Source organism: Mesoplodon mirus (assembly GCF_964341445.2).
Source record: "Mesoplodon mirus genome assembly, contig: SUPER_14_unloc_2, whole genome shotgun sequence".
In the NCBI taxonomy this organism is placed as follows: Eukaryota; Metazoa; Chordata; class Mammalia; order Artiodactyla; family Ziphiidae; genus Mesoplodon; species Mesoplodon mirus.
This window is the reverse complement of record NW_028295783.1, coordinates 3,163,528-3,189,341: the sequence shown is the minus strand read 5'-3', so window position 1 is coordinate 3,189,341 and position 25,814 is coordinate 3,163,528. Positions and strand designations below refer to the sequence as shown.

Genomic DNA, 25,814 nt, shown 5'->3' with positions numbered 1-25,814 from the left:
CTGTGTGTGTGTGTGTGTGAGAGTGTGTGTGTGTGTGTGTGTGTGTGTGTGTGTGGTAGTGCAGAGAAGAGCGAGATGAATGGGGTTAGAGTGCTTACCAGATATAAAGTCTGCGTGGTAAAGTTCTTGTCACCCTGCATGGACCTGGCTGACACTCGGTGTACGTAAGAGTGTATACAGAATTCTTGTTAGGGGTGTTTTATGAGACAGTAACTCATACACCCATGTACACTCTGATGCAGCAAAAATATCACACACCCCACATATAACTTCCTTAGTAAACCACACAGAGCACATGGAGGTATATACACGGATCCCTCCTGTACTACGTTCTCATACAACCCACCTGTATCACAATCCTCTCCTCCAACACCAAACGCTGGAGATGAGATATGTATATAGACACACACACTATATATATAGGACACACACACACACACTATATATATATATATATATATATATATATATATATATATATATGTATCTCCACAACTCTCACACAAACACAGCTAACTTCAGCCATCGCTAAATACCTCTGTAAGAACCAGTCACGTGTCATACACACCACACTTGTAACACATTCTTGAGTAATGCCAGACCCGCTTTGTACAAACCACAGTAAACCACAGTCTCAGTAACCCATGTCAGGATTGCCAGAGAAAATATGGGCTATCCAGTTCAATTTGAATTCCAGATAAAGAACAAGTAATTTTGCAGTATCAGTATGTCCCAAATATTGTATGGGCCATACTTACACTAAAACTAAGTCAGGCCAAATACCGCATGGGAATACTTACACTAAAAAATTATTCTGGGTTTATCTGAAACTGAAATTTAACTGGGTGCCTTGTATTCTTGTTCGCTAAGTCTGGCAACCCTTATATTCTTACCACCAGCTGATGTATTATATATTTATTGTAGTTTTGTTTAGTGTGTGTCTTCCCCTACTAGAATGTGCAGCGTTACCAAAGACTACAACAATGGAAGAGTGCCGGATACACAGGAGTAGCTGCTTACTGAATCTTGGTGAATGAATGAATGAACACGCACCATAAATACAAGCCACACCATGTAATGAGGAAAAGTTACATGTCCCAGAATTCCTGAATTGTGAACAGAAAAAATGCACACAAAGGCCACAGACACAGATAGACACGTCTGCACTGTGCTCCCCATGCCAACCCCACACTTACCACAGACTTAACTGATACACATCACTCACTCTTCCCACACACTCACAGTCACCACCGAGGCCTACATTACCAACTAGACAGTGAGAGAATAAGTATTGATTGGAATTAAATCCTGGAGGATCCACTGGGAACCACACTCTCAACTGTGTGTATTCACTGCACCTGACACGTGTCACACACTCAGTAAATATTTGTGGACAGAGGACTGATGAACCCACCCTGAGCCTTTCATTCCTCCCTCAGGAATCTCGAAGTCACAAGAGGATCCCCCTCGGCTTGGATCCACTGTGGTGGCCCAAGGCTGCAGCCCAGGGGCAATGGAGGTCTCCTCTGCCCCTAAATACTTCTTCTGTACTTCTACTCCGTGCAAGCTCAGCTACGCTGGTAAGGGTGCGGGGCTCCTCAGGTGAGGGGGTGCTTGGCTGTGAGGCAGGAGGCACACAGATCCCAGGGAGGCTGAGAGGAAATCCAGGGTCATCAGAGGTGATGAGGGCTCTGTGGAGGAGCCTGGGCAGGATGGCTGAGCTGTTCCGAGGGCGTGGATGCCAGCTGAGACTGGGGGTGCGGTGAGAATACTGGTAGTACCATGGTGGGGAAGTCAAGGAGCAGGGGCCGGAAAGGTCTGGGCTTGAGGTGGAGGGAAGAGGGACCAGATTAAGCATCTTCAGAGGAAAATGTAGGCTTTGTCTTTGCCTTTGCTTCCAGAGAAGGACAGAGTTCTGCATCATACACCTCCAGCCTGAGAGCAGGACCATCCAGCTCAGGTCCACACAGCTCACACATACATCTGCCCTCCAGGCACAGCCCTTCTCACAGCACACATAAACCCCAAGCACCACAGCCCCATTCCACAAGAAATGCACCACCGATATTACCAAAATCACACTCCTTGTCATACACGCATCCAGCCGCATCCCTCACATACCACAGCCCTCACCACCATACTCCACACCCCTGTATACACACACCGCTCCAGTATCCCCCCCACGCACATGAAAAGCCCACAGATGACACCAGATACACCGCTCCATCCTACGGCCAACAGACACCAAGCTCTCGACATAGCTACGTCATGCAAATGCCCCTCTCTCGTCTACCACACCTGCTCCCTCAGCTTCCGGCACGGCCCATGCATGTTATTATGGTTTTAATTTCCTTTTTCAGCAATGCGGAGATTTCGAGACACTGCCTGGCCTACAGCACCCCTAGCCCAGGTTCAGGAAGAAGGGGAGACCGCTCCCCCATCACACTGTGTCTCCTCCTCACTCTCTTCACCCTGTAAGGACTATCTGCACCCAGACAAAGAGGAAAGGGGCATGAAAATATACTACATGCAGGTACAAGTGAACAAGGGTGTCGCTGTCTCCTGGAAGACAAAGAAACCCTTGGAGTTGCCTGAAAAGCAGCTGACGATAGAAGAAATGACCCTTCCTGAGGATGCGTGCACAGTAGGCACTTGCCCCTCTGATGTGTTCACCGAAAGCCTCCTGTCTGACAGTGAGCCCACTGGGGAGGAGAAAGGGTATGAGGAAATGGCAGAGCCAGGCAGCCCATCAGGGTCACCTGCCGTCGAGGAGACACCCAGGGCCAAGACACCGGACTGGATAGTGACCATGGAGACCGGCTACAGGTGCATGGCCTGCTGCCGGGTCTTCCCCACCTTGCAGATCCTCCAGCAGCACGTGAAGGGCGGCGTCCTGCAGGGCTTCAGCTGCCGTGTCTTTCATCTCAACATGGCCCAGTGGATGGGCAATGTGGAATCCGAGAGCACCGCTGAGGAGGAGGACGAGGAGGAGGAGGAGGAAGAGAAGCAAGAAGAAAAGGAGAATGAGGGAGAGCAGCCCACGGGGGAAGGCCCCAGCCCAAAGAGACCCCGCAGGCAGGGTCTTTTCTCTCCTTTGAGTTCCAAACAGCAACTGAGATTCATGGGACAGAAGATCCTGGAAGACGGTGTGGCCGTCCCTTGGAAGAGGTAAGGCTGGAGGCTGGCAGTCTTCTGAGCCTATGTCACGAGGGCCCAGAGGAGTCTAAGGGAAGGGGCCGCACACATGTGCTGGTTTACCTAATGGCTCTGCAGTTGCATCAAATGGGACACACCCAGCACTAACAAAGGCATTGACCTCTGTTGACGTAAACAAGAAGGTGGAGCCTTTTCCTAGGAGTTTTCTCAGGGTCTGCACGATGGACCTCAACTCTTAGAGGACGTACTGCCAGCAGCTCCTTCTCGGCAGAGAGAGCCAGGAGTGGTCTCAAGAGAGGACAGGGGCCCTTGCAGGACCAGAACTTTGAGGTCTGAGAGCCTTGGGCCTGAGCCGAGATCTCACCCTGACCACTGGACCGAGCCTTCTGTGACAAAGGGGAATATGAAAGAGAGTCACGTGGAAATGAGGTCCCCCGAGATATGGAAATGTTCCAGAACCTTCGTTGCGTGGTAGTTGATCTGGAGCCAAGCTCACTGTGGTGTGTGTGGCTCTGAGCATTAAGGCAATGCTGGAGGGTAACCCTGACCAGCAGAGCTTGGAGTGCTTCTTGTCTCTTCCTGTTCTACCTCAGTTGTTTTATCCCTTCCAGGGAGAAGAAAGGACCCTCGGGAGAGTAGCAGACAGAGTGCCGTGGTCTGAAGGAGGATGAAGGGACCGGCACTCAGTCTAACATCATATGACAATAGAAGCGTCCTATGCAATAAAGGCCATTTTCCAAACCTTTCCTGGAGCTTTTATTTAATGACATTTTTCTATCTATGCATCTATCTGTCATCTACATCTGTATCTTTCAAGGTTTGTGAACAAGCTTTCACATAAGCACTAGAGACGTCCGCCAGCATTTTCCAGAAGAGGCCTGCAAATTGCTGGGGACTCCTCACAAATAGGGAACGGCCACAACCCCTGCCACACAGACTATGCGTGTGGCCCTCCTGACGTACTCCCACTCTCTCTCTGAATTTCCCAACGTCTGAGATGAGGGTGCTGGCTGGAGGCAATGATCACGTGCAGGCTGAATCTTCTCCAGATTCTGATTCTCTTCCTGGGCATATCGTCCTCAAGCACAGTCTCCATGTCCCTGGCCACACTGATCTCTCTCCTTCAGTCCTTCCCTCCCTCCCTCTCCTGCCTCCCAGTGCAGAGAATACTTTTTTGCATTTGAGACGACATTTATTTTTGGTTCACAGAATTCTCACCTGTTCTACTGTGGCCTCCGTCGTGAACATTCCAAAGCTGAGACTTTTCTGTTTTTCTCCCTCATTTCTGCTGAGTCTTTACCTTCCTAATGCAATGAACTCAGAGTGCCTAGCTGACTGGATGGGGAAAAAGATCCAGGGAGCAAAGAGAAATAATAAAAGAATATATCAGTTAATTTTTCATAGTGTTATCCAACTACATATTTTTAAAATTTTGGAATAATATTAGGAATCTTCTCTTCATAAAAAACTGAATTATCGGGCTTCCCTGGTGGAGCAGTGGTTAAGAATATGCCTGCGAATGCAGGGGTCATGGGTTTGAGCCCTGTTCTGGGAAGATCCCACGTGCCATGGAGTAACTAAGCCCGCGCACCACAACTACTGAGCCTGCACACTAGAGCCCGTGCCACATCTACCAAGCCCACGTGCCACAACTACGGAAGCCTGCGTGCCTAGAGCCCATGCTCCGCAACAAGAGAAGCCACTGCAATGAGAAGCCCGTGCACCAGAGCCAAGAGGAGCCCCCGCTCACTGCAACTAGAGAACGCCCGCTAGCAGCAACAAAGACCCAATGCAGCCCCAAATAAATTAATAAATTTTTAAAAATTGAATTAGTTTCAAGGGTACAATGTATAAAAGTACAATAAAAGCCCCCCTTCATAACCCCCCAACCCCACTCTCAAGATGGAATCGATATGCTGTGATACAATTTATAGTCGTAGTACTACTCCTCCTCCCACCACATCCGAAATCCTCTGAGCCCGGTGCAGCAGCTTCCTTTCACAATGCTAGGACCCTCCACAAGACACATGATAATCCCTTTGGACATTTCAAGGAGCGGCACCAAGGGAACAGTACCGGGGAAATGCCACTGACAGCTCAGAATATCCATGGCATTTCTAGAGCCTCGGCACTGCTCTCGCTCTGGGAATGAAGGTCCAAAAAGCACATCGGAGAATGTTCATAGTTGTAAACAAGCTCCACCTTTGAAACACAATCTACATAGAACCACATATACAAGCCTGCACGATGGATGAAGCCAAGGTCTCCTCCATGATTTCCCTTCTGACCACCTTATTGTCTCCTCAACCATAAAAGGTGAACTTGAAACTCAGGACCTTGCCTTGTCACCAGAAACATCCAAGCTTGGATCAGTCTTTCTAAGACCAGATACTTGCCCTCTGAACTATTAGAGACTTGTCACATACACACAGGTAGAACAGGATTATTTCTATCTACCTGGGGACCTGGAGTCTTTCACATTGCTCCTGTTAAAACTCTCACAACAGCAAAACTTTACCTACAAAGGGTTCAAGCTATGACACTCCCAACTTCCACAAACCTCCTCAGCTCTTGTGAGTCACATGCAGCCAATTCCAGGAATTGGAAACATGGTTGTGAGGATGAAACTGACTTTGGGGCTCCCCTTGGATATGGTCTTCCAGACTTACCAAAAGGCCATTAAGAGGAAGGTTTACCCCACCTCAGGGAAACCCGAGGCAGTACTTGCAGTCAAGGGCTGGCCATGGCTTCTGAGCTACATCCAAAAAGAACTTCATACTGTACCTGGATCTGCTGAAGCCATTTCTGACTGTCCGAGAGCCAGCATGTACCCCTCCTCAACTGCCTCCATTGTGGATCATCAGTAGGGCTGTCAGATTTAGTACATAAATATACAGGATACCCAGTTAAACTTGAACTTCACATGAATAATAAGTCATTATTTTTAGTATAAGTATAATCTATGAACTATTTGGGGCATACTTATCTTCAAAATGTACTCGTTGTTTTTCAAACATTCATATTTAACTAAACAGCCTATATTTTATCTGTCCACCCTACTCAGCAGAAATGATGGAGGCTCATAGAGATCCAGGAGACGCCTCAGCGCCTCCTCAGCTTTTATTTCTACGTCCTGGACAGCGAGCACGAACCTTCCACTCCGTCATTGGCTAGAATGGAGGATATACTCTGTTTTAGAGCTTTTTTTACTTGTCATTGTTATTATCTTCCTTATTTTAAAGAGATGTTTATTTTTTCCCAAACTTAATAGCTCATCCAAAAGTATTTCAAAGTTCATTAGACAAGGGAAAAACAACATGGTTCTGAAAAGTGAAGGAAACCGCCTGGTGTTTAGTAAAGAAGTAGTAGGGAGATTGAAAAAGCCAAACTTAATAAGCAGATCTCTCCAAGGGTATTTTCAGAGCTTGATACCCTCCCACACCCTGAAAATATCATTACATCAAGAATGTAGAACTGCTAACCAAATGTAAGGCTCCCATATGATTCTATCAAACTGAGGATGCTTCTTTACTAAGCAGTGAGCACACTTGCTGCCCCAGGGACCTTGGCAGTTGCAACGTAGGGCTCTTCCCTTTGGGATGGAAACAGCAAGTTTTCCTGTGGTCTACACGCTGGCCCCCAAAATACTACACTCCCAATACTTGTCAACTTTAAGTATTTTCCTACATATCTCCATTTTTCTGTTACTATTTGGACTACATCCTAGACTTGACACTACATAAATTGCATTCAAGAAGCTATTTTTAAAAGTTGGTAGGAAACCTTAAATCTATGGCTTGCAGTCCCTGGCTTACTTTCATCCAGGTGCGTAAGGGTTTTCAAAAGTAGTCAGGTTAGTTACCCCGTATCACAGCCCCACGCTTGTGTCACAGATATAAAAATGGAACATGATATTTAAGGTTTTAGTTGCCAAATCATCAAGCCTCCCAGACAGAGGCAATAGAGCAAAATGATTACAGAGGCATGGATTTTGATTTGCTCCAGCGTCTTGGGCAAGTCACTTGGCCTCTATTTATTTGTACTTATCTGCACTTATCTGTCACTTGGGGGTCATAATTGTACCTGGTCCATGGGTACGCTGTACAAATGATCTGTAAAGTAGTTACAAGAAACCGACACAGAGTAAGCACTCCACAGACATTGGCTATTAGCTATTGGAAATAGTTCTCCGTGAAACAGATGACTTTATCAGTGGATGACTCGGTGGGAGACAGTGAATCACAGAATCACAGCATGTTGAAAGTGACCTAGTTCACACTCTTATGTGAAAAAAAAGAAAAGTGTGCATGGGTAGAAAATGTCTGAAACTTTACCTAACAAATAGTTCATCATGATAGCACTGAGGATTTGAATAAATCAGGAAAGGAGGAAAGAAAAACTTGAGTGTAATTCAATTTCTCTATCATTTGTGTTTCTACACTGAGACACTGAATACACTGGAAGTGCAATTTTTTTTTAATGTGGAGGGATAAAGGTTTTCAAGTTTTCCTGATCCATCCGTATTATTATCTCAGAATTGCTGGCAGTTCTTGCCATCTTCGGATCTACACCCATGTGAGTCAGTGGGCCATTCTGGACGGAGGAGATAATAGAGCAGAAGTGAAGTGAGAGGAAAGGAGAGACAAGATTTTCTCTTTTCTCTTCAAAGAGGAAAGGTCTTTGGAATGGGAACAACTCACAACCAAACTTTGGGGAAAGGATGTGATGGAAAATGAGACAAACATCCTACCCCTGTGATGAGAAGGATTCCCTGGGCTGGATGGAGGGAGGTCACAGGTGGCTGGACAAGGAAACCAACTAGGGAGAAACACACACAAGTGCAGGGCAAACACCCTGAGGCCACTCAGCCTGACTCCATGCAAACATGTGTCCAGCAGACAGCCCTTCACCTGTGGCTCCCCAGCAAGACAGGTACCTCGGGGGTGCCAACTCATTCTGAGTCCATTATGCCTGGCCATTCATAAACCGCTGTCTAACGTGTGAGGAATAAACTCTCAATGTTTATGAGGAAACTGGGGAAGGAGATTGAAAGGTTACTTAAACGGAAAAAAAAGAAGTTCAGGAAGGCAGGATGGTAGAGAGACAAGAAAAAGACCTTAAAAGATAGAAAGGATTTGCCAAAGAAGAGAAAGAAAAAGAAATGATTCCAAATGGGTTAACCTGCAGCTACGAAGTTAAGGAAGATTATTGATGGGTGAAGACTATGGAATAAAGTGAATAAAATTTCTCAGAAGTTGCTGAGACTATGGTAAGAAGCATGATTATCAAATTATGAATTGGCTGCAATGGCATTCTAGGGGGACACTAGGAAGGGGAAGCAAATGTTCCTGAGATGACAGTAGCAGGGGGAAAGTTGTTTCAGGGGAAGATCAGTCTTGCAGAGGGTGTATCAGAGGAGGGCAAGTGTGAGCAAGCAAGGAAATACTAAGTGTATACGGTTCCTTCACTGAGTGCACCCAGCCCCGCGGTCAGCCTTGAGAACAAGCAGGACTTCAGGTACTGGAGCTACATTTCAGTCATCAAGACTTGAGAAGACACCCTTAACTCAGGTCTTCTCTTCAAACTCCATCTTTCCTTCTTGACCTTCATTTGGCCTCTTCCCTTACCCTCCAGCTGTGGACTGAGGCCACAGAGCAAGATGGGTCACTAGTGTCCTCCATCCCCTGGCGACTGTGGTTCACATCAGTGGAGTACCAAAGGCAATAACCAAGTAACAGACACAAGAGTGTATGAAGAAGAAGAGATTCTGATAAGGCTTTCTGTGACAGTGTGGGCCAAGTCGGCTCTATATGGCTGGTATCACGTGAATTATGAGCAGCCTTACGGGAGAAGTCCTCAGAAGGCAGAGCCTGGCTCTCGAGAGGCTCTGCGTGCTCACAGCCCACTCTAAGACCTCAGTTACAGCTTCGGCCCCCAATATCCCTCCCTCTGCCTGCTCACAGTTTTTGAAGTCTTCTTTCCTCCACATTTCTCTTGAGAGGTGGAGGAGGAAGATGAGCTTCAGGCCAGCTCAGACTCCCCTGCTATCCCAGCAGGATGCCTATCATTAACCTCCCACCTTCTAGGAAGCTCCTAAGATCTTCACATTTGGGGCAGTTCTCATTTCAGCTGTGCTTCAAATTGCTGGCTGGAGACGGCCTGTTGGAAGGTGGCTAAAAGCAAGTAGCAATCCTTCGGGCAGCCTGGCCCTTCTCGACTGTCAGACATCTTCAGGGATATTCTAGGAAATATTGTTTGTTCTAGAGAAGGGAGGGAAACAATCCAATTGTCCAATAATGCTTGAATGGAAAATAAATGATGCTATATGCATGTGATCACATAATATCAAACAGTCAAAAATCAAAGACCTAGATCTATATGGATTCACGTGGATAAATCTTGAAAACATAATATTGATTGAAAGAAAATAAGATAAAGAACGTTAGATTGTGATAACAGGTGTGTAAGTATTTAAATATTTAAATCAATTCAACATATTGCTTCTATATATATAGATGTAAGAAAATAAACTTTATCCAAAGAACACATTATTTATATTTAATATGCTCATTTATCTAGGAGACCCAAAAGAACCCACAGATAAACTAGCAGGAACTAATAACACGGTTCAACAAGGCACACACATACAAGATCAATAAATTTAAAAAAATAAAAAATAAAAAAAAATAAATTTTAAAAATCAATCAGGCTCCTCTACAGTGGCGATAACAAATTAGAAACTGTAAAAGAAAATAAGAAAAAAAGAAGATCTAAAAATTGTCACAAGAGCCATATAAATTATTTAGAGCTAAGCATACGTAGAAGGCAATATAACTAACAAACTGAGTACGAAAGACTGTTGTTACTTAATGAGAACAGACCCTCTTCTTAAGGAGCAGATCAGTAAGTGAGAGTGAATCAAAGAAACACAGCATTTGAAAAGTCAGCTAGTCCAAGCCTCTTGATCGCACATACAGAAGCTGAAGCCCAGATAGGTTGAGTTACTTGCTAAAGGGCCCAATGTCCTGACTCAAGGACTAGCATTTTTCACTCAGTCGCAAGACACAATCAACTGCAGTAACTTGGAAAGAGATGGGGAAAAAATGAAGAAATCAATTATATAGTTCCTCATCTTTAAGTACAGAAATAGCTGTGACAAAATTACACGTATTGAGGGAAAATTGAAGTGCAGAGTTTAAAATGTCAATAATCCACAGGGAAACTGGAGACCATTTAAAATATTCATATTAAATCTCTCTAGAAAAGACATTAAAAGATCTCCAATCAAAATGTGAATTTTATAATAGACATGGTATGATACAATTTATAATAGATATGGTAGGAACCTTTCCCTTTCACGGGAAAGCTTCGGCTGGGAAAAAGGAATTGTTCTTGAAAATGGGGCCTGTGCTACTGCAGACACTGTGCTCACCCTAGGTCCATCGAATGCACTGATGTCAGCACTGAGGTCACAGAATTCCGCTGTGCGCCTGGCAACCTTGCAAACATAACAGCCCTGGTGAGCACTAGGCAGTACTGCTGGTTCACTAAGTGGTACAAGTTTTTCAGCCATTTAGGAGACTTGACTATTTTTGTTTGTATTGAATCATTTCAACGGATTGCCCAAGAGCCAAGAAGGGCCAACCTGTAGGGAAGAGGAGGAGTTGGACATCTCTTGAGGCATCTTCTAAGGGAGACTTCTAGTTGGTACGATGGAACGGCGACAAAAGAGGAAACATCTGGAAAATGAAGAGTCCCAGGAAACTGCCGAGAACGGAGGAGGTATGTGGGGTCAACTTGGCTGGGCACATGGGTTTCTGCCAAACTGAAGCTTCTCTAGGAAGCGGGGGACTGAGAACGTGTCACCTGTGAAGCAGGGAGTGAGAGACCTTGTCTCACTGATGCTGCCGTATCTATCTGGAGGGCCCCTGTGTTGTGAGACGGCACAGAACGGCCAGATGCCCCCTGGGAGATGGGAGGTCAGCTCCGCTGGTCTGAGGACTCTCTCCTGGGGCAGCCGGGCCTGGAGCTTTGTCGGACTCACAGCAGGCTGCATCCTGCTTGCACAGACCTAGAGGTGCAGCTTTTCTCAGTCCCCGATTTCTCTCTTATTCTCTTGGATCTTTCCCTGGGGTCATGAGGTGGGGGATGTGAAGGATGCAAGGATGCTGAGAGAGACCCATGAGTTATTTGGCCTCTTTTACCAAAGTGGAAAGGGAAGCCCCATGAGTTGAAGGCCCTGTTGAAAAATATCTTGACAAGTGGAATGCACTTTGAAAGAAGATTTTGTCTAGGGATGGTGTCATATTGAAAGCAAGGAGGATTTATTCCTTCAACAGGAAGAATTTCCCAAAGGAGATCAAGGGAAGGGAAGGGTTTTCCAGAGATTGAGACCACGTGAGCGGGGGTGAGAAATGGCCTCAGGGTCCTGCGGGGAGCTCTGAGAGCCACGGGCCACGTGGTGCCTGCGTGCATTAAATGTAGGCGAGTAGCTTGCCCTGGGAGAGGGGTGGTCACCCCAAAGCTCCAGCTAGAGGCCTCTGCCCCAGATTGGAGCCCAGTAGCTCCTACCAGGCCCAGGGCCCTGGAGACTGTAAGATGGGCCCTGGGAATGGAGCTCTAGACAGCAGGCAGATTTCCAGGCAGTGGCTGGGACAGGCTGGGGAAGGCAATGACTGTCCCTGACCATTCAGAATATTTTGCTCTATGTTCCTGTGTGTGTGTGGGTGTGTGAGAGTGTGTGTGTGTGTGTGTGTGTGTGTGTGTGTGTGGTAGTGCAGAGAAGAGCGAGATGAATGGGGTTAGAGTGCTTACCAGATATAACGTCTGCGTGGTAAAGTTCTTGTCACCCTGCCTGGACCTGGCTGACACTCGGTGTACGTAAGAGTGTATACAGAATTCTTGTTAGGGGTGTTTTATGAGACAGTAACTCATACACCCATGTACACTCTGATGCAGCAAAAATATCACACACCCCACATATAACTTCCTTAGTAAACCACACACAGCACATGGAGGTATATACACAGATCCCTCCTGTACTACGTTCTCATACAACCCACCTGTATCACAATCCTCTCCTCCAACACCAAACGCTGGAGATGAGATATGTATATAGACACACACACTATATATATAGGACACACACACACACACACACTATATATATATATATATATATATATATATATATATATATATATATATATATATATATACATATATATATCTCCACAACTCTCGCACAAACACAGCTAACTTCAGCCATCGCTAAATACCTCTGTAAGAACCAGTCACGTGTCATACACACCACACTTGTAACACATTCTTGAGTAATGCCAGACCCGCTTTGTACAAACCACAGTAAACCACAGTCTCAGTAACCCATGTCAGGATTGCCAGAGAAAATATGGGCTATCCAGTTCTATTTGAATTCCAGATAAAGAACAAGTAATTTTGCAGTATCAGTATGTCCCAAATATTGTATGGGCCATACTTACACTAAAACTAAGTCAGGCCAAATACCGCATGGGAATACTTACACTAAAAAATTATTCTGGGTTTATCTGAAACTGAAATTTAACTGGGTGCCTTGTATTCTTGTTCGCTAAGTCTGGCAACCCTTATATTCTTACCACCAGCTGATGTATTATATATTTATTGTAGTTTTGTTTAGTGTGTGTCTTCCCCTACTAGAATGTGCAGCGTTACCAAAGACTACAACAATGGAAGAGTGCCGGATACACAGGAGTAGCTGCTTACTGAATCTTGGTGAATGAATGAATGAACACGCACCATAAATACAAGCCACACCATGTAATGAGGAAAAGTTACATTTCCCAGAATTCCTGAATTGTGAACAGAAAAAATGCACACAAAGGCCACAGACACAGATAGACACGTCTGCACTGTGCTCCCCATGCCAACCCCACACTTACCACAGACTTAACTGATACACATCACTCACTCTTCCCACACACTCACAGTCACCACCGAGGCCTACATTACCAACTAGACAGTGAGAGAATAAGTATTGATTGGAATTAAATCCTGGAGGATCCACTGGGAACCACACTCTCAACTGTGTGTATTCACTGCACCTGACACGTGTCACACACTCAGTAAATATTTGTGGACAGAGGACTGATGAACCCACCCTGAGCCTTTCATTCCTCCCTCAGGAATCTCGAAGTCACAAGAGGATCCCCCTCGGCTTGGATCCACTGTGGTGGCCCAAGGCTGCAGCCCAGGGGCAATGGAGGTCTCCTCTGCCCCTAAATACTTCTTCTGTACTTCTACTCCGTGCAAGCTCAGCTACGCTGGTAAGGGTGCGGGGCTCCTCAGGTGAGGGGGTGCTTGGCTGTGAGGCAGGAGGCACACAGATCCCAGGGAGGCTGAGAGGAAATCCAGGGTCATCAGAGGTGATGAGGGCTCTGTGGAGGAGCCTGGGCAGGATGGCTGAGCTGTTCCGAGGGCGTGGATGCCAGCTGAGACTGGGGGTGCGGTGAGAATACTGGTAGTACCATGGTGGGGAAGTCAAGGAGCAGGGGCCGGAAAGGTCTGGGCTTGAGGTGGAGGGAAGAGGGACCAGATTAAGCATCTTCAGAGGAAAATGTAGGCTTTGTCTTTGCCTTTGCTTCCAGAGAAGGACAGAGTTCTGCATCATACACCTCCAGCCTGAGAGCAGGACCATCCAGCTCAGGTCCACACAGCTCACACATACATCTGCCCTCCAGGCACAGCCCTTCTCACAGCACACATAAACCCCAAGCACCACAGCCCCATTCCACAAGAAATGCACCACCGATATTACCAAAATCACACTCCTTGTCATACACGCATCCAGCCGCATCCCTCACATACCACAGCCCTCACCACCATACTCCACACCCCTGTATACACACACCGCTCCAGTATCCCCCCCACGCACATGAAAAGCCCACAGATGACACCAGATACACCGCTCCATCCTACGGCCAACAGACACCAAGCTCTCGACATAGCTACGTCATGCAAATGCCCCTCTCTCGTCTACCACACCTGCTCCCTCAGCTTCCGGCACGGCCCATGCATGTTATTATGGTTTTAATTTCCTTTTTCAGCAATGCGGAGATTTCGAGACACTGCCTGGCCTACAGCACCCCTAGCCCAGGTTCAGGAAGAAGGGGAGACCGCTCCCCCATCACACTGTGTCTCCTCCTCACTCTCTTCACCCTGTAAGGACTATCTGCACCCAGACAAAGAGGAAAGGGGCATGAAAATATACTACATGCAGGTACAAGTGAACAAGGGTGTCGCTGTCTCCTGGAAGACAAAGAAACCCTTGGAGTTGCCTGAAAAGCAGCTGACGATAGAAGAAATGACCCTTCCTGAGGATGCGTGCACAGTAGGCACTTGCCCCTCTGATGTGTTCACCGAAAGCCTCCTGTCTGACAGTGAGCCCACTGGGGAGGAGAAAGGGTATGAGGAAATGGCAGAGCCAGGCAGCCCATCAGGGTCACCTGCCGTCGAGGAGACACCCAGGGCCAAGACACCGGACTGGATAGTGACCATGGAGACCGGCTACAGGTGCATGGCCTGCTGCCGGGTCTTCCCCACCTTGCAGATCCTCCAGCAGCACGTGAAGGGCGGCGTCCTGCAGGGCTTCAGCTGCCGTGTCTTTCATCTCAACATGGCCCAGTGGATGGGCAATGTGGAATCCGAGAGCACCGCTGAGGAGGAGGACGAGGAGGAGGAGGAGGAAGAGAAGCAAGAAGAAAAGGAGAATGAGGGAGAGCAGCCCACGGGGGAAGGCCCCAGCCCAAAGAGACCCCGCAGGCAGGGTCTTTTCTCTCCTTTGAGTTCCAAACAGCAACTGAGATTCATGGGACAGAAGATCCTGGAAGACGGTGTGGCCGTCCCTTGGAAGAGGTAAGGCTTGAGGCTGGCAGTCTTCTGAGCCTATGTCACGAGGGCCCAGAGGAGTCTAAGGGAAGGGGCCGCACACATGTGCTGGTTTACCTAATGGCTCTGCAGTTGCATCAAATGGGACACACCCAGCACTAACAAAGGCATTGACCTCTGTTGACGTAAACAAGAAGGTGGAGCCTTTTCCTAGGAGTTTTCTCAGGGTCTGCACGATGGACCTCAACTCTTAGAGGACGTACTGCCAGCAGCTCCTTCTCGGCAGAGAGAGCCAGGAGTGGTCTCAAGAGAGGACAGGGGCCCTTGCAGGACCAGAACTTTGAGGTCTGAGAGCCTTGGGCCTGAGCCGAGATCTCACCCTGACCACTGGACCGAGCCTTCTGTGACAAAGGGGAATATGAAAGAGAGTCACGTGGAAATGAGGTCCCCCGAGATATGGAAATGTTCCAGAACCTTCGTTGCGTGGTAGTTGATCTGGAGCCAAGCTCACTGTGGTGTGTGTGGCTCTGAGCATTAAGGCAATGCTGGAGGGTAACCCTGACCAGCAGAGCTTGGAGTGCTTCTTGTCTCTTCCTGTTCTACCTCAGTTGTTTTATCCCTTCCAGGGAGAAGAAAGGACCCTCGGGAGAGTAGCAGACAGAGTGCCGTGGTCTGAAGGAGGATGAAGGGACCGGCACTCAGTCTAACATCATATGACAATAGAAGCGTCCTATGCAATAAAGGCCATTTTCCAAACCTTTCCTGGAGCTTTTATTTAAGGACATTTTTCTATCTATGCATCTATCTGTCATCTACATCTGTATCTTTCAAGGTTTGTGAACAAGCTTTCACATAAGCACTAGAGACGTCCGCCAGCATTTTCCAGAAGAGGCCTGCAAATTGCTGGGGACTCCTCACAAATAGGGAACGGCCACAACCCCTGCCACACAGACTATGCGTGTGGCCCTCCTGACGTACTCCCACTCTCTCTCTGAATTTCCCAACGTCTGAGATGAGGGTGCTGGCTGGAGGCAATGATCACGTGCAGGCTGAATCTTCTCCAGATTCTGATTCTCTTCCTGGGCATATCGTCCTCAAGCACAGTCTCCATGTCCCTGGCCACACTGATCTCTCTCCTTCAGTCCTTCCCTCCCTCCCTCTCCTGCCTCCCAGTGCAGAGAATACTTTTTTGCATTTGAGACGACATTTATTTTTGGTTCACAGAATTCTCACCTGTTCTACTGTGGCCTCCGTTGTGAACATTCCAAAGCTGAGACTTTTCTGTTTTTCTCCCTCATTTCTGCTGAGTCTTTACCTTCCTAATGCAATGAACTCAGAGTGCCTAGCTGACTGGATGGGGAAAAAGATCCAGGGAGCAAAGAGAAATAATAAAAGAATATATCAGTTAATTTTTCATAGTGTTATCCAACTACATATTTTTAAAATTTTGGAATAATATTAGGAATCTTCTCTTCATAAAAAACTGAATTATCGGGCTTCCCTGGTGGAGCAGTGGTTAAGAATATGCCTGCGAATGCAGGGGTCATGGGTTTGAGCCCTGTTCTGGGAAGATCCCACGTGCCATGGAGTAACTAAGCCCGCGCACCACAACTACTGAGCCTGCACACTAGAGCCCGTGCCACATCTACCAAGCCCACGTGCCACAACTACGGAAGCCTGCGTGCCTAGAGCCCATGCTCCGCAACAAGAGAAGCCACTGCAATGAGAAGCCCGTGCACCAGAGCCAAGAGGAGCCCCCGCTCACTGCAACTAGAGAACGCCCGCTAGCAGCAACAAAGACCCAATGCAGCCCCAAATAAATTAATTAATTTTTAAAAATTGAATTAGTTTCAAGGGTACAATGTATAAAAGTACAATAAAAGCCCCCCTTCATAACCCCCCAACCCCACTCTCAAGATGGAATCGATATGCTGTGATACAATTTATAGTCGTAGTACTACTCCTCCTCCCACCACATCCGAAATCCTCTGAGCCCGGTGCAGCAGCTTCCTTTCACAATGCTAGGACCCTCCACAAGACACATGATAATCCCTTTGGACATTTCAAGGAGCGGCACCAAGGGAACAGTACCGGGGAAATGCCACTGACAGCTCAGAATATCCATGGCATTTCTAGAGCCTCGGCACTGCTCTCGCTCTGGGAATGAAGGTCCAAAAAGCACATCGGAGAATGTTCATAGTTGTAAACAAGCTCCACCTTTGAAACACAATCTACATAGAACCACATATACAAGCCTGCACGATGGATGAAGCCAAGGTCTCCTCCATGATTTCCCTTCTGACCACCTTATTGTCTCCTCAACCATAAAAGGTGAACTTGAAACTCAGGACCTTGCCTTGTCACCAGAAACATCCAAGCTTGGATCAGTCTTTCTAAGACCAGATACTTGCCCTCTGAACTATTAGAGACTTGTCACATACACACAGGTAGAACAGGATTATTTCTATCTACCTGGGGACCTGGAGTCTTTCACATTGCTCCTGTTAAAACTCTCACAACAGCAAAACTTTACCTACAAAGGGTTCAAGCTATGACACTCCCAACTTCCACAAACCTCCTCAGCTCTTGTGAGTCACATGCAGCCAATTCCAGGAATTGGAAACATGGTTGTGAGGATGAAACTGACTTTGGGGCTCCCCTTGGATATGGTCTTCCAGACTTACCAAAAGGCCATTAAGAGGAAGGTTTACCCCACCTCAGGGAAACCCGAGGCAGTACTTGCAGTCAAGGGCTGGCCATGGCTTCTGAGCTACATCCAAAAAGAACTTCATACTGTACCTGGATCTGCTGAAGCCATTTCTGACTGTCCGAGAGCCAGCATGTACCCCTCCTCAACTGCCTCCATTGTGGATCATCAGTAGGGCTGTCAGATTTAGTACATAAATATACAGGATACCCAGTTAAACTTGAACTTCACATGAATAATAAGTCATTATTTTTAGTATAAGTATAATCTATGAACTATTTGGGGCATACTTATCTTCAAAATGTACTCGTTGTTTTTCAAACATTCATATTTAACTAAACAGCCTATATTTTATCTGTCCACCCTACTCAGCAGAAATGATGGAGGCTCATAGAGATCCAGGAGACGCCTCAGCGCCTCCTCAGCTTTTATTTCTACGTCCTGGACAGCGAGCACGAACCTTCCACTCCGTCATTGGCTAGAATGGAGGATATACTCTGTTTTAGAGCTTTTTTTACTTGTCATTGTTATTATCTTCCTTATTTTAAAGAGATGTTTATTTTTTCCCAAACTTAATAGCTCATCCAAAAGTATTTCAAAGTTCATTAGACAAGGGAAAAACAACATGGTTCTGAAAAGTGAAGGAAACCGCCTGGTGTTTAGTAAAGAAGTAGTAGGGAGATTGAAAAAGCCAAACTTAATAAGCAGATCTCTCCAAGGGTATTTTCAGAGCTTGATACCCTCCCACACCCTGAAAATATCATTACATCAAGAATGTAGAACTGCTAACCAAATGTAAGGCTCCCATATGATTCTATCAAACTGAGGATGCTTCTTTACTAAGCAGTGAGCACACTTGCTGCCCCAGGGACCTTGGCAGTTGCAACGTAGGGCTCTTCCCTTTGGGATGGAAACAGCAAGTTTTCCTGTGGTCTACACGCTGGCCCCCAAAATACTACACTCCCAATACTTGTCAACTTTAAGTATTTTCCTACATATCTCCATTTTTCTGTTACTATTTGGACTACATCCTAGACTTGACACTACATAAATTGCATTCAAGAAGCTATTTTTAAAAGTTGGTAGGAAACCTTAAATCTATGGCTTGCAGTCCCTGGCTTACTTTCATCCAGGTGCGTAAGGGTTTTCAAAAGTAGTCAGGTTAGTTACCCCGTATCACAGCCCCACGCTTGTGTCACAGATATAAAAATGGAACATGATATTTAAGGTTTTAGTTGCCAAATCATCAAGCCTCCCAGACAGAGGCAATAGAGCAAAATGATTACAGAGGCATGGATTTTGATTTGCTCCAGCGTCTTGGGCAAGTCACTTGGCCTCTATTTATTTGTACTTATCTGCACTTATCTGTCACTTGGGGGTCATAATTGTACCTGGTCCATGGGTACGCTGTACAAATGATCTGTAAAGTAGTTACAAGAAACCGACACAGAGTAAGCACTCCACAGACATTGGCTATTAGCTATTGGAAATAGTTCTCCGTGAAACAGATGACTTTATCAGTGGATGACTCGGTGGGAGACAGTGAATCACAGAATCACAGCATGTTGAAAGTGACCTAGTTCACACTCTTATGTGAAAAAAAGAAAAGTGTGCATGGGTAGAAAATGTCTGAAACTTTACCTAACAAATAGTTCATCATGATAGCACTGAGGATTAGAATAAATCAGGAAAGGAGGAAAGAAAAACTTGAGTGTAATTCAATTTCTCTATCATTTGTGTTTCTACACTGAGACACTGAATACACTGGAAGTGCAATTTTTTTTTAATGTGGAGGGATAAATGTTTTCAAGTTTTCCTGATCCATCCGTATTATTATCTCAGAATTGCTGGCAGTTTTTGCCATCTTAGGATCTACACCCATGTGAGTCAGTGGGCCATTCTGGACGGAGGAGATAATAGAGCAGAAGTGAAGTGAGAGGAAAGGAGAGACAAGATTTTCTCTTTTCTCTTCAAAGAGGAAAGGTCTTTGGAATGGGAACAACTCACAACCAAACTTTGGGGAAAGGATGTGATGGAAAATGAGACAAACATCCTACCCCTGTGATGAGAAGGATTCCCTGGGCTGGATGGAGGGAGGTCACAGGTGGCTGGACAAGGAAACCAACTAGGGAGAAACACACACAAGTGCAGGGCAAACACCCTGAGGCCACTCAGCCTGACTCCATGCAAACATGTGTCCAGCAGACAGCCCTTCACCTGTGGCTCCCCAGCAAGACAGGTACCTCGGGGGTGCCAACTCATTCTGAGTCCATTATGCCTGGCCATTCATAAACCGCTGTCTAACGTGTGAGGAATAAACTCTCAATGTTTATGAGGAAACTGGGGAAGGAGATTGAAAGGTTACTTAAACGGAAAAAAAAGAAGTTCAGGAAGGCAGGATGGTAGAGAGACAAGAAAAAGACCTTAAAAGATAGAAAGGATTTGCCAAAGAAGAGAAAGAAAAAGAAATGATTCCAAATGGGTTAACCTGCAGCTACGAAGTTAAGGAAGATTATTGATGGGTGAAGACTATGGAATAAAGTGAATAAAATTTCTCAGAAGTTGCTGAGACTATGGTAAGAAGCATGATTATCAAATTATGAATTGGCTGCAATGGCATTCTAGGGGGACACTAGGAAGGGGAAGCAAATGTTCCTGAGATGACAGTAGCAGGGGGAAAGTTGTTTCAGGGGAAGATCAGTCTTGCAGAGGGTGTATCAGAGGAGGGCAAGTGTGAGCAAGCAAGGAAATACTAAGTGTATACGGTTCCTTCACTGAGTGCACCCAGCCCCGCGGTCAGCCTTGAGAACAAGCAGGACTTCAGGTACTGGAGCTACATTTCAGTCATCAAGACTTGAGAAGACACCCTTAACTCAGGTCTTCTCTTCAAACTCCATCTTTCCTTCTTGACCTTCATTTGGCCTCTTCCCTTACCCTCCAGCTGTGGACTGAGGCCACAGAGCAAGATGGGTCACTAGTGTCCTCCATCCCCTGGCGACTGTGGTTCACATCAGTGGAGTACCAAAGGCAATAACCAAGTAACAGACACAAGAGTGTATGAAGAAGAAGAGATTCTGATAAGGCTTTCTGTGACAGTGTGGGCCAAGTCGGCTCTATATGGCTGGTATCACGTGAATTATGAGCAGCCTTACGGGAGAAGTCCTCAGAAGGCAGAGCCTGGCTCTCGAGAGGCTCTGCGTGCTCACAGCCCACTCTAAGACCTCAGTTACAGCTTCGGCCCCCAATATCCCTCCCTCTGCCTGCTCACAGTTTTTGAAGTCTTCTTTCCTCCACATTTCTCTTGAGAGGTGGAGGAGGAAGATGAGCTTCAGGCCAGCTCAGACTCCCCTGCTATCCCAGCAGGATGCCTATCATTAACCTCCCACCTTCTAGGAAGCTCCTAAGATCTTCACATTTGGGGCAGTTCTCATTTCAGCTGTGCTTCAAATTGCTGGCTGGAGACGGCCTGTTGGAAGGTGGCTAAAAGCAAGTAGCAATCCTTCGGGCAGCCTGGCCCTTCTCGACTGTCAGACATCTTCAGGGATATTCTAGGAAATATTGTTTGTTCTAGAGAAGGGAGGGAAACAATCCAATTGTCCAATAATGCTTGAATGGAAAATAAATGATGCTATATGCATGTGATCACATAATATCAAACAGTCAAAAATCAAAGACCTAGATCTATATGGATTCACGTGGATAAATCTTGAAAACATAATATTGATTGAAAGAAAATAAGATAAAGAACGTTAGATTGTGATAACAGGTGTGTAAGTATTTAAATATTTAAATCAATTCAACATATTGCTTCTATATATATAGATGTAAGAAAATAAACTTTATCCAAAGAACACATTATTTACATTTAATATGCTCATTTATCTAGGAGACCCAAAAGAACCCACAGATAAACTAGCAGGAACTAATAACACGGTTCAACAAGGCACACACATACAAGATCAATAAATTTAAAAAAATAAAAAATAAAAAAAAATAAATTTTAAAAATCAATCAGGCTCCTCTACAGTGGCGATAACAAATTAGAAACTGTAAAAGAAAATAAGAAAAAAAGAAGATCTAAAAATTGTCACAAGAGCCATATAAATTATTTAGAGCTAAGCATACGTAGAAGGCAATATAACTAACAAACTGAGTACGAAAGACTGTTGTTACTTAATGAGAACAGACCCTCTTCTTAAGGAGCAGATCAGTAAGTGAGAGTGAATCAAAGAAACACAGCATTTGAAAAGTCAGCTAGTCCAAGCCTCTTGATCGCACATACAGAAGCTGAAGCCCAGATAGGTTGAGTTACTTGCTAAAGGGCCCAATGTCCTGACTCAAGGACTAGCATTTTTCACTCAGTCGCAAGACACAATCAACTGCAGTAACTTGGAAAGAGATGGGGAAAAAATGAAGAAATCAATTATATAGTTCCTCATCTTTAAGTACAGAAATAGCTGTGACAAAATTACACGTATTGAGGGAAAATTGAAGTGCAGAGTTTAAAATGTCAATAATCCACAGGGAAACTGGAGACCATTTAAAATATTCATATTAAATCTCTCTAGAAAAGACATTAAAAGATCTCCAATCAAAATGTGAATTTTATAATAGACATGGTATGATACAATTTATAATAGATATGGTAGGAACCTTTCCCTTTCACGGGAAAGCTTCGGCTGGGAAAAAGGAATTGTTCTTGAAAATGGGGCCTGTGCTACTGCAGACACTGTGCTCAACCTAGGTCCACCGAATGCTCTGATGTCATCACTGAGGTCACAGAATTCCGCTGTGCGCCTGGCAACCTTGCAAACATAACAGCCCTGGTGAACACTAGGCAGTACTGCTGGTTCACTAAGTGGTACAAGTTTTTCAGCCATTTAGGAGACTTGACTATTTTTGTTTGTATTGAATCATTTCAACGGATTGCCCAAGAGCCAAGAAGGGCCAACCTGTAGGGAAGAGGAGGAGTTGGACATCTCTTGAGGCATCTTCTAAGGGAGACTTCTAGTTGGTACGATGGAACGGCGACAAAAGAGGAAACATCTGGAAAATGAAGAGTCCCAGGAAACTGCCGAGAACGGAGGAGGTATGTGGGGTCAACTTGTCTGGGGCACATGGGTTTCTGCCAAACTGAAGCTTCTCTAGGAAGCGGGGGACTGAGAACGTGTCACCTGTGAAGCAGGGAGCGAGAGACCTTGTCTCACTGATGCTGCCGTATCTATCTGGAGGGCCCCTGTGTTGTGAGACGGCACAGAACGGCCAGAGGCCCCCTGGGAGATGGGAGGTCAGCTCCGCTGGTCTGAGGACTCTCTCCTGGGGCAGCCGGGCCTGGAGCTTTGTCGGACTCACAGCAGGCTGCATCCTGCTTGCACAGACCTAGAGGTGCAGCTTTTCTCAGTCCCCGATTTCTCTCTTATTCTCTTGGATCTTTCCCTGGGGTCATGAGGTGGGGGATGTGAAGGATGCAAGGATGCTGAGAGAGACCCATGAGTTATTTGGCCTCTTTTACCAAAGTGGAAAGGGAAGCCCCATGAGTTGAAGGCCCTGTTGAAAAATATCTTGACAAGTGGAATGCACTTTGAAAGAAGATTTTGTCTAGGGATGGTGTCATATTGAAAGCAAGGAGGATTTATTCCTTCAACAGGAAGAATTTCCCAAAGGAGATCAAGGGAAGGGAAGGGTTTTCCAGAGATTGAGACCACGTGAGCGGGGGTGAGAAATGGCCTCAGGGTCCTGCGGGGAGCTCTGAGAGCCACGGGCCACGTGGTGCCTGCGTGCATTAAATGTAGGCGAGTAGCTTGCCCTGGGAGAGGGGTGGTCACCCCAAAGCTCCAGCTAGAGGCCTCTGCCCCAGATTGGAGCCCAGTAGCTCCTACCAGGCCCAGGGCCCTGGAGACTGTAAGATGGGCCCTGGGAATGGAGCTCTAGACAGCAGGCAGATTTCCAGGCAGTGGCTGGGACAGGCTGGGGAAGGCAATGACTGCCCCTGACCATTCAGAATATTTTGCTCTATGTTCCTGTGTGTGTGTGGGTGTGTGAGAGTGTGTGTGTGTGTGTGTGTGTGTGTGTGTGTGTGGTAGTGCAGAGAAGAGCGAGATGAATGGGGTTAGAGTGCTTACCAGATATAACGTCTGCGTGGTAAAGTTCTTGTCACCCTGCCTGGACCTGGCTGACACTCGGTGTACGTAAGAGTGTATACAGAATTCTTGTTAGGGGTGTTTTATGAGACAGTAACTCATACACCCATGTACACTCTGATGCAGCAAAAATATCACACACCCCACATATAACTTCCTTAGTAAACCACACACAGCACATGGAGGTATATACACAGATCCCTCCTGTACTACGTTCTCATACAACCCACCTGTATCACAATCCTCTCCTCCAACACCAAACGCTGGAGATGAGATATGTATATAGACACACACACTATATATATAGGACACACACACACACACACACTATATATATATATATATATATATATATATGTATCTCCACAACTCTCGCACAAACACAGCTAACTTCAGCCATCGCTAAATACCTCTGTAAGAACCAGTCACGTGTCATACACACCACACTTGTAACACATTCTTGAGTAATGCCAGACCCGCTTTGTACAAACCACAGTAAACCACAGTCTCAGTAACCCATGTCAGGATTGCCAGAGAAAATATGGGCTATCCAGTTCAATTTGAATTCCAGATAAACAACAAGTAATTTTTCAGTATCAGTATGTCCCAAATATTGTATGGGCCATACTTACACTAAAACTAAGTCAGGCCAAATACCGCATGGGAATACTTACACTAAAAAATTATTCTGGGTTTATCTGAAACTGAAATTTAACTGGGTGCCTTGTATTCTTGTTCGCTAAGTCTGGCAACCCTTATATACTTACCACCAGGTGATGTATTATATATTTATTGTAGTTTTGTTTAGTGTGTGTCTTCCCCTACTAGAATGTGCAGCGTTACCAAAGACTACAACAATGGAAGAGTGCCGGATACACAGGAGTAGCTGCTTACTGAATCTTGGTGAATGAATGAATGAACACGCACCATAAATACAAGCCACACCATGTAATGAGGAAAAGTTACATTTCCCAGAATTCCTGAATTGTGAACAGAAAAAATGCACACAAAGGCCACAGACACAGATAGACACGTCTGCACTGTGCTCCCCATGCCAACCCCACACTTACCACAGACTTAACTGATACACATCACTCACTCTTCCCACACACTCACAGTCACCACCGACGCCTACATTACCAACTAGACAGTGAGAGAATAAGTATTGATTGGAATTAAATCCTGGAGGATCCACTGGGAACCACACTCTCAACTGTGTGTATTCACTGCACCTGACACGTGTCACACACTCAGTAAATATTTGTGGACAGAGGACTGATGAACCCACCCTGAGCCTTTCATTCCTCCCTCAGGAATCTCGAAGTCACAAGAGGATCCCCCTCGGCTTGGATCCACTGTGGTGGCCCAAGGCTGCAGCCCAGGGGCAATGGAGGTCTCCTCTGCCCCTAAATACTTCTTCTGTACTTCTACTCCGTGCAAGCTCAGCTACGCTGGTAAGGGTGCGGGGCTCCTCAGGTGAGGGGTTGCTTGGCTGTGAGGCAGGAGGCACACAGATCCCAGGGAGGCTGAGAGGAAATCCAGGGTCATCAGAGGTGATGAGGGCTCTGTGGAGGAGCCTGGGCAGGATGGCTGAGCTGTTCCGAGGGCGTGGATGCCAGCTGAGACTGGGGGTGCGGTGAGAATACTGGTAGTACCATGGTGGGGAAGTCAAGGAGCAGGGGCCGGAAAGGTCTGGGCTTGAGGTGGAGGGAAGAGGGACCAGATTAAGCATCTTCAGAGGAAAATGTAGGCTTTGTCTTTGCCTTTGCTTCCAGAGAAGGACAGAGTTCTGCATCATACACCTCCAGCCTGAGAGCAGGACCATCCAGCTCAGGTCCACACAGCTCACACATACATCTGCCCTCCAGGCACAGCCCTTCTCACAGCACACATAAACCCCAAGCACCACAGCCCCATTCCACAAGAAA

The 25,814-nt window shown here is 46.2% G+C and overlaps 1 protein-coding gene across 1 annotated transcript in view; it reads left to right on the top strand.

The window, feature by feature from the left end:
• Positions 1–22,765: 22,765 nt before the first annotated feature.
• Positions 22,766–25,814, top strand: part of LOC309816138 (protein FAM170A-like) — a gene marked incomplete at both ends in the record, with an annotated part of 93,158 nt that continues 90,109 nt past the window's right edge. Inside the window, one exon of the mRNA XM_082646801.1 lies at positions 22,766–22,835. Coding sequence (XP_082502927.1) covers positions 22,766–22,835 — 70 coding nt within the window. The remainder of the gene's footprint in view (positions 22,836–25,814) is intronic.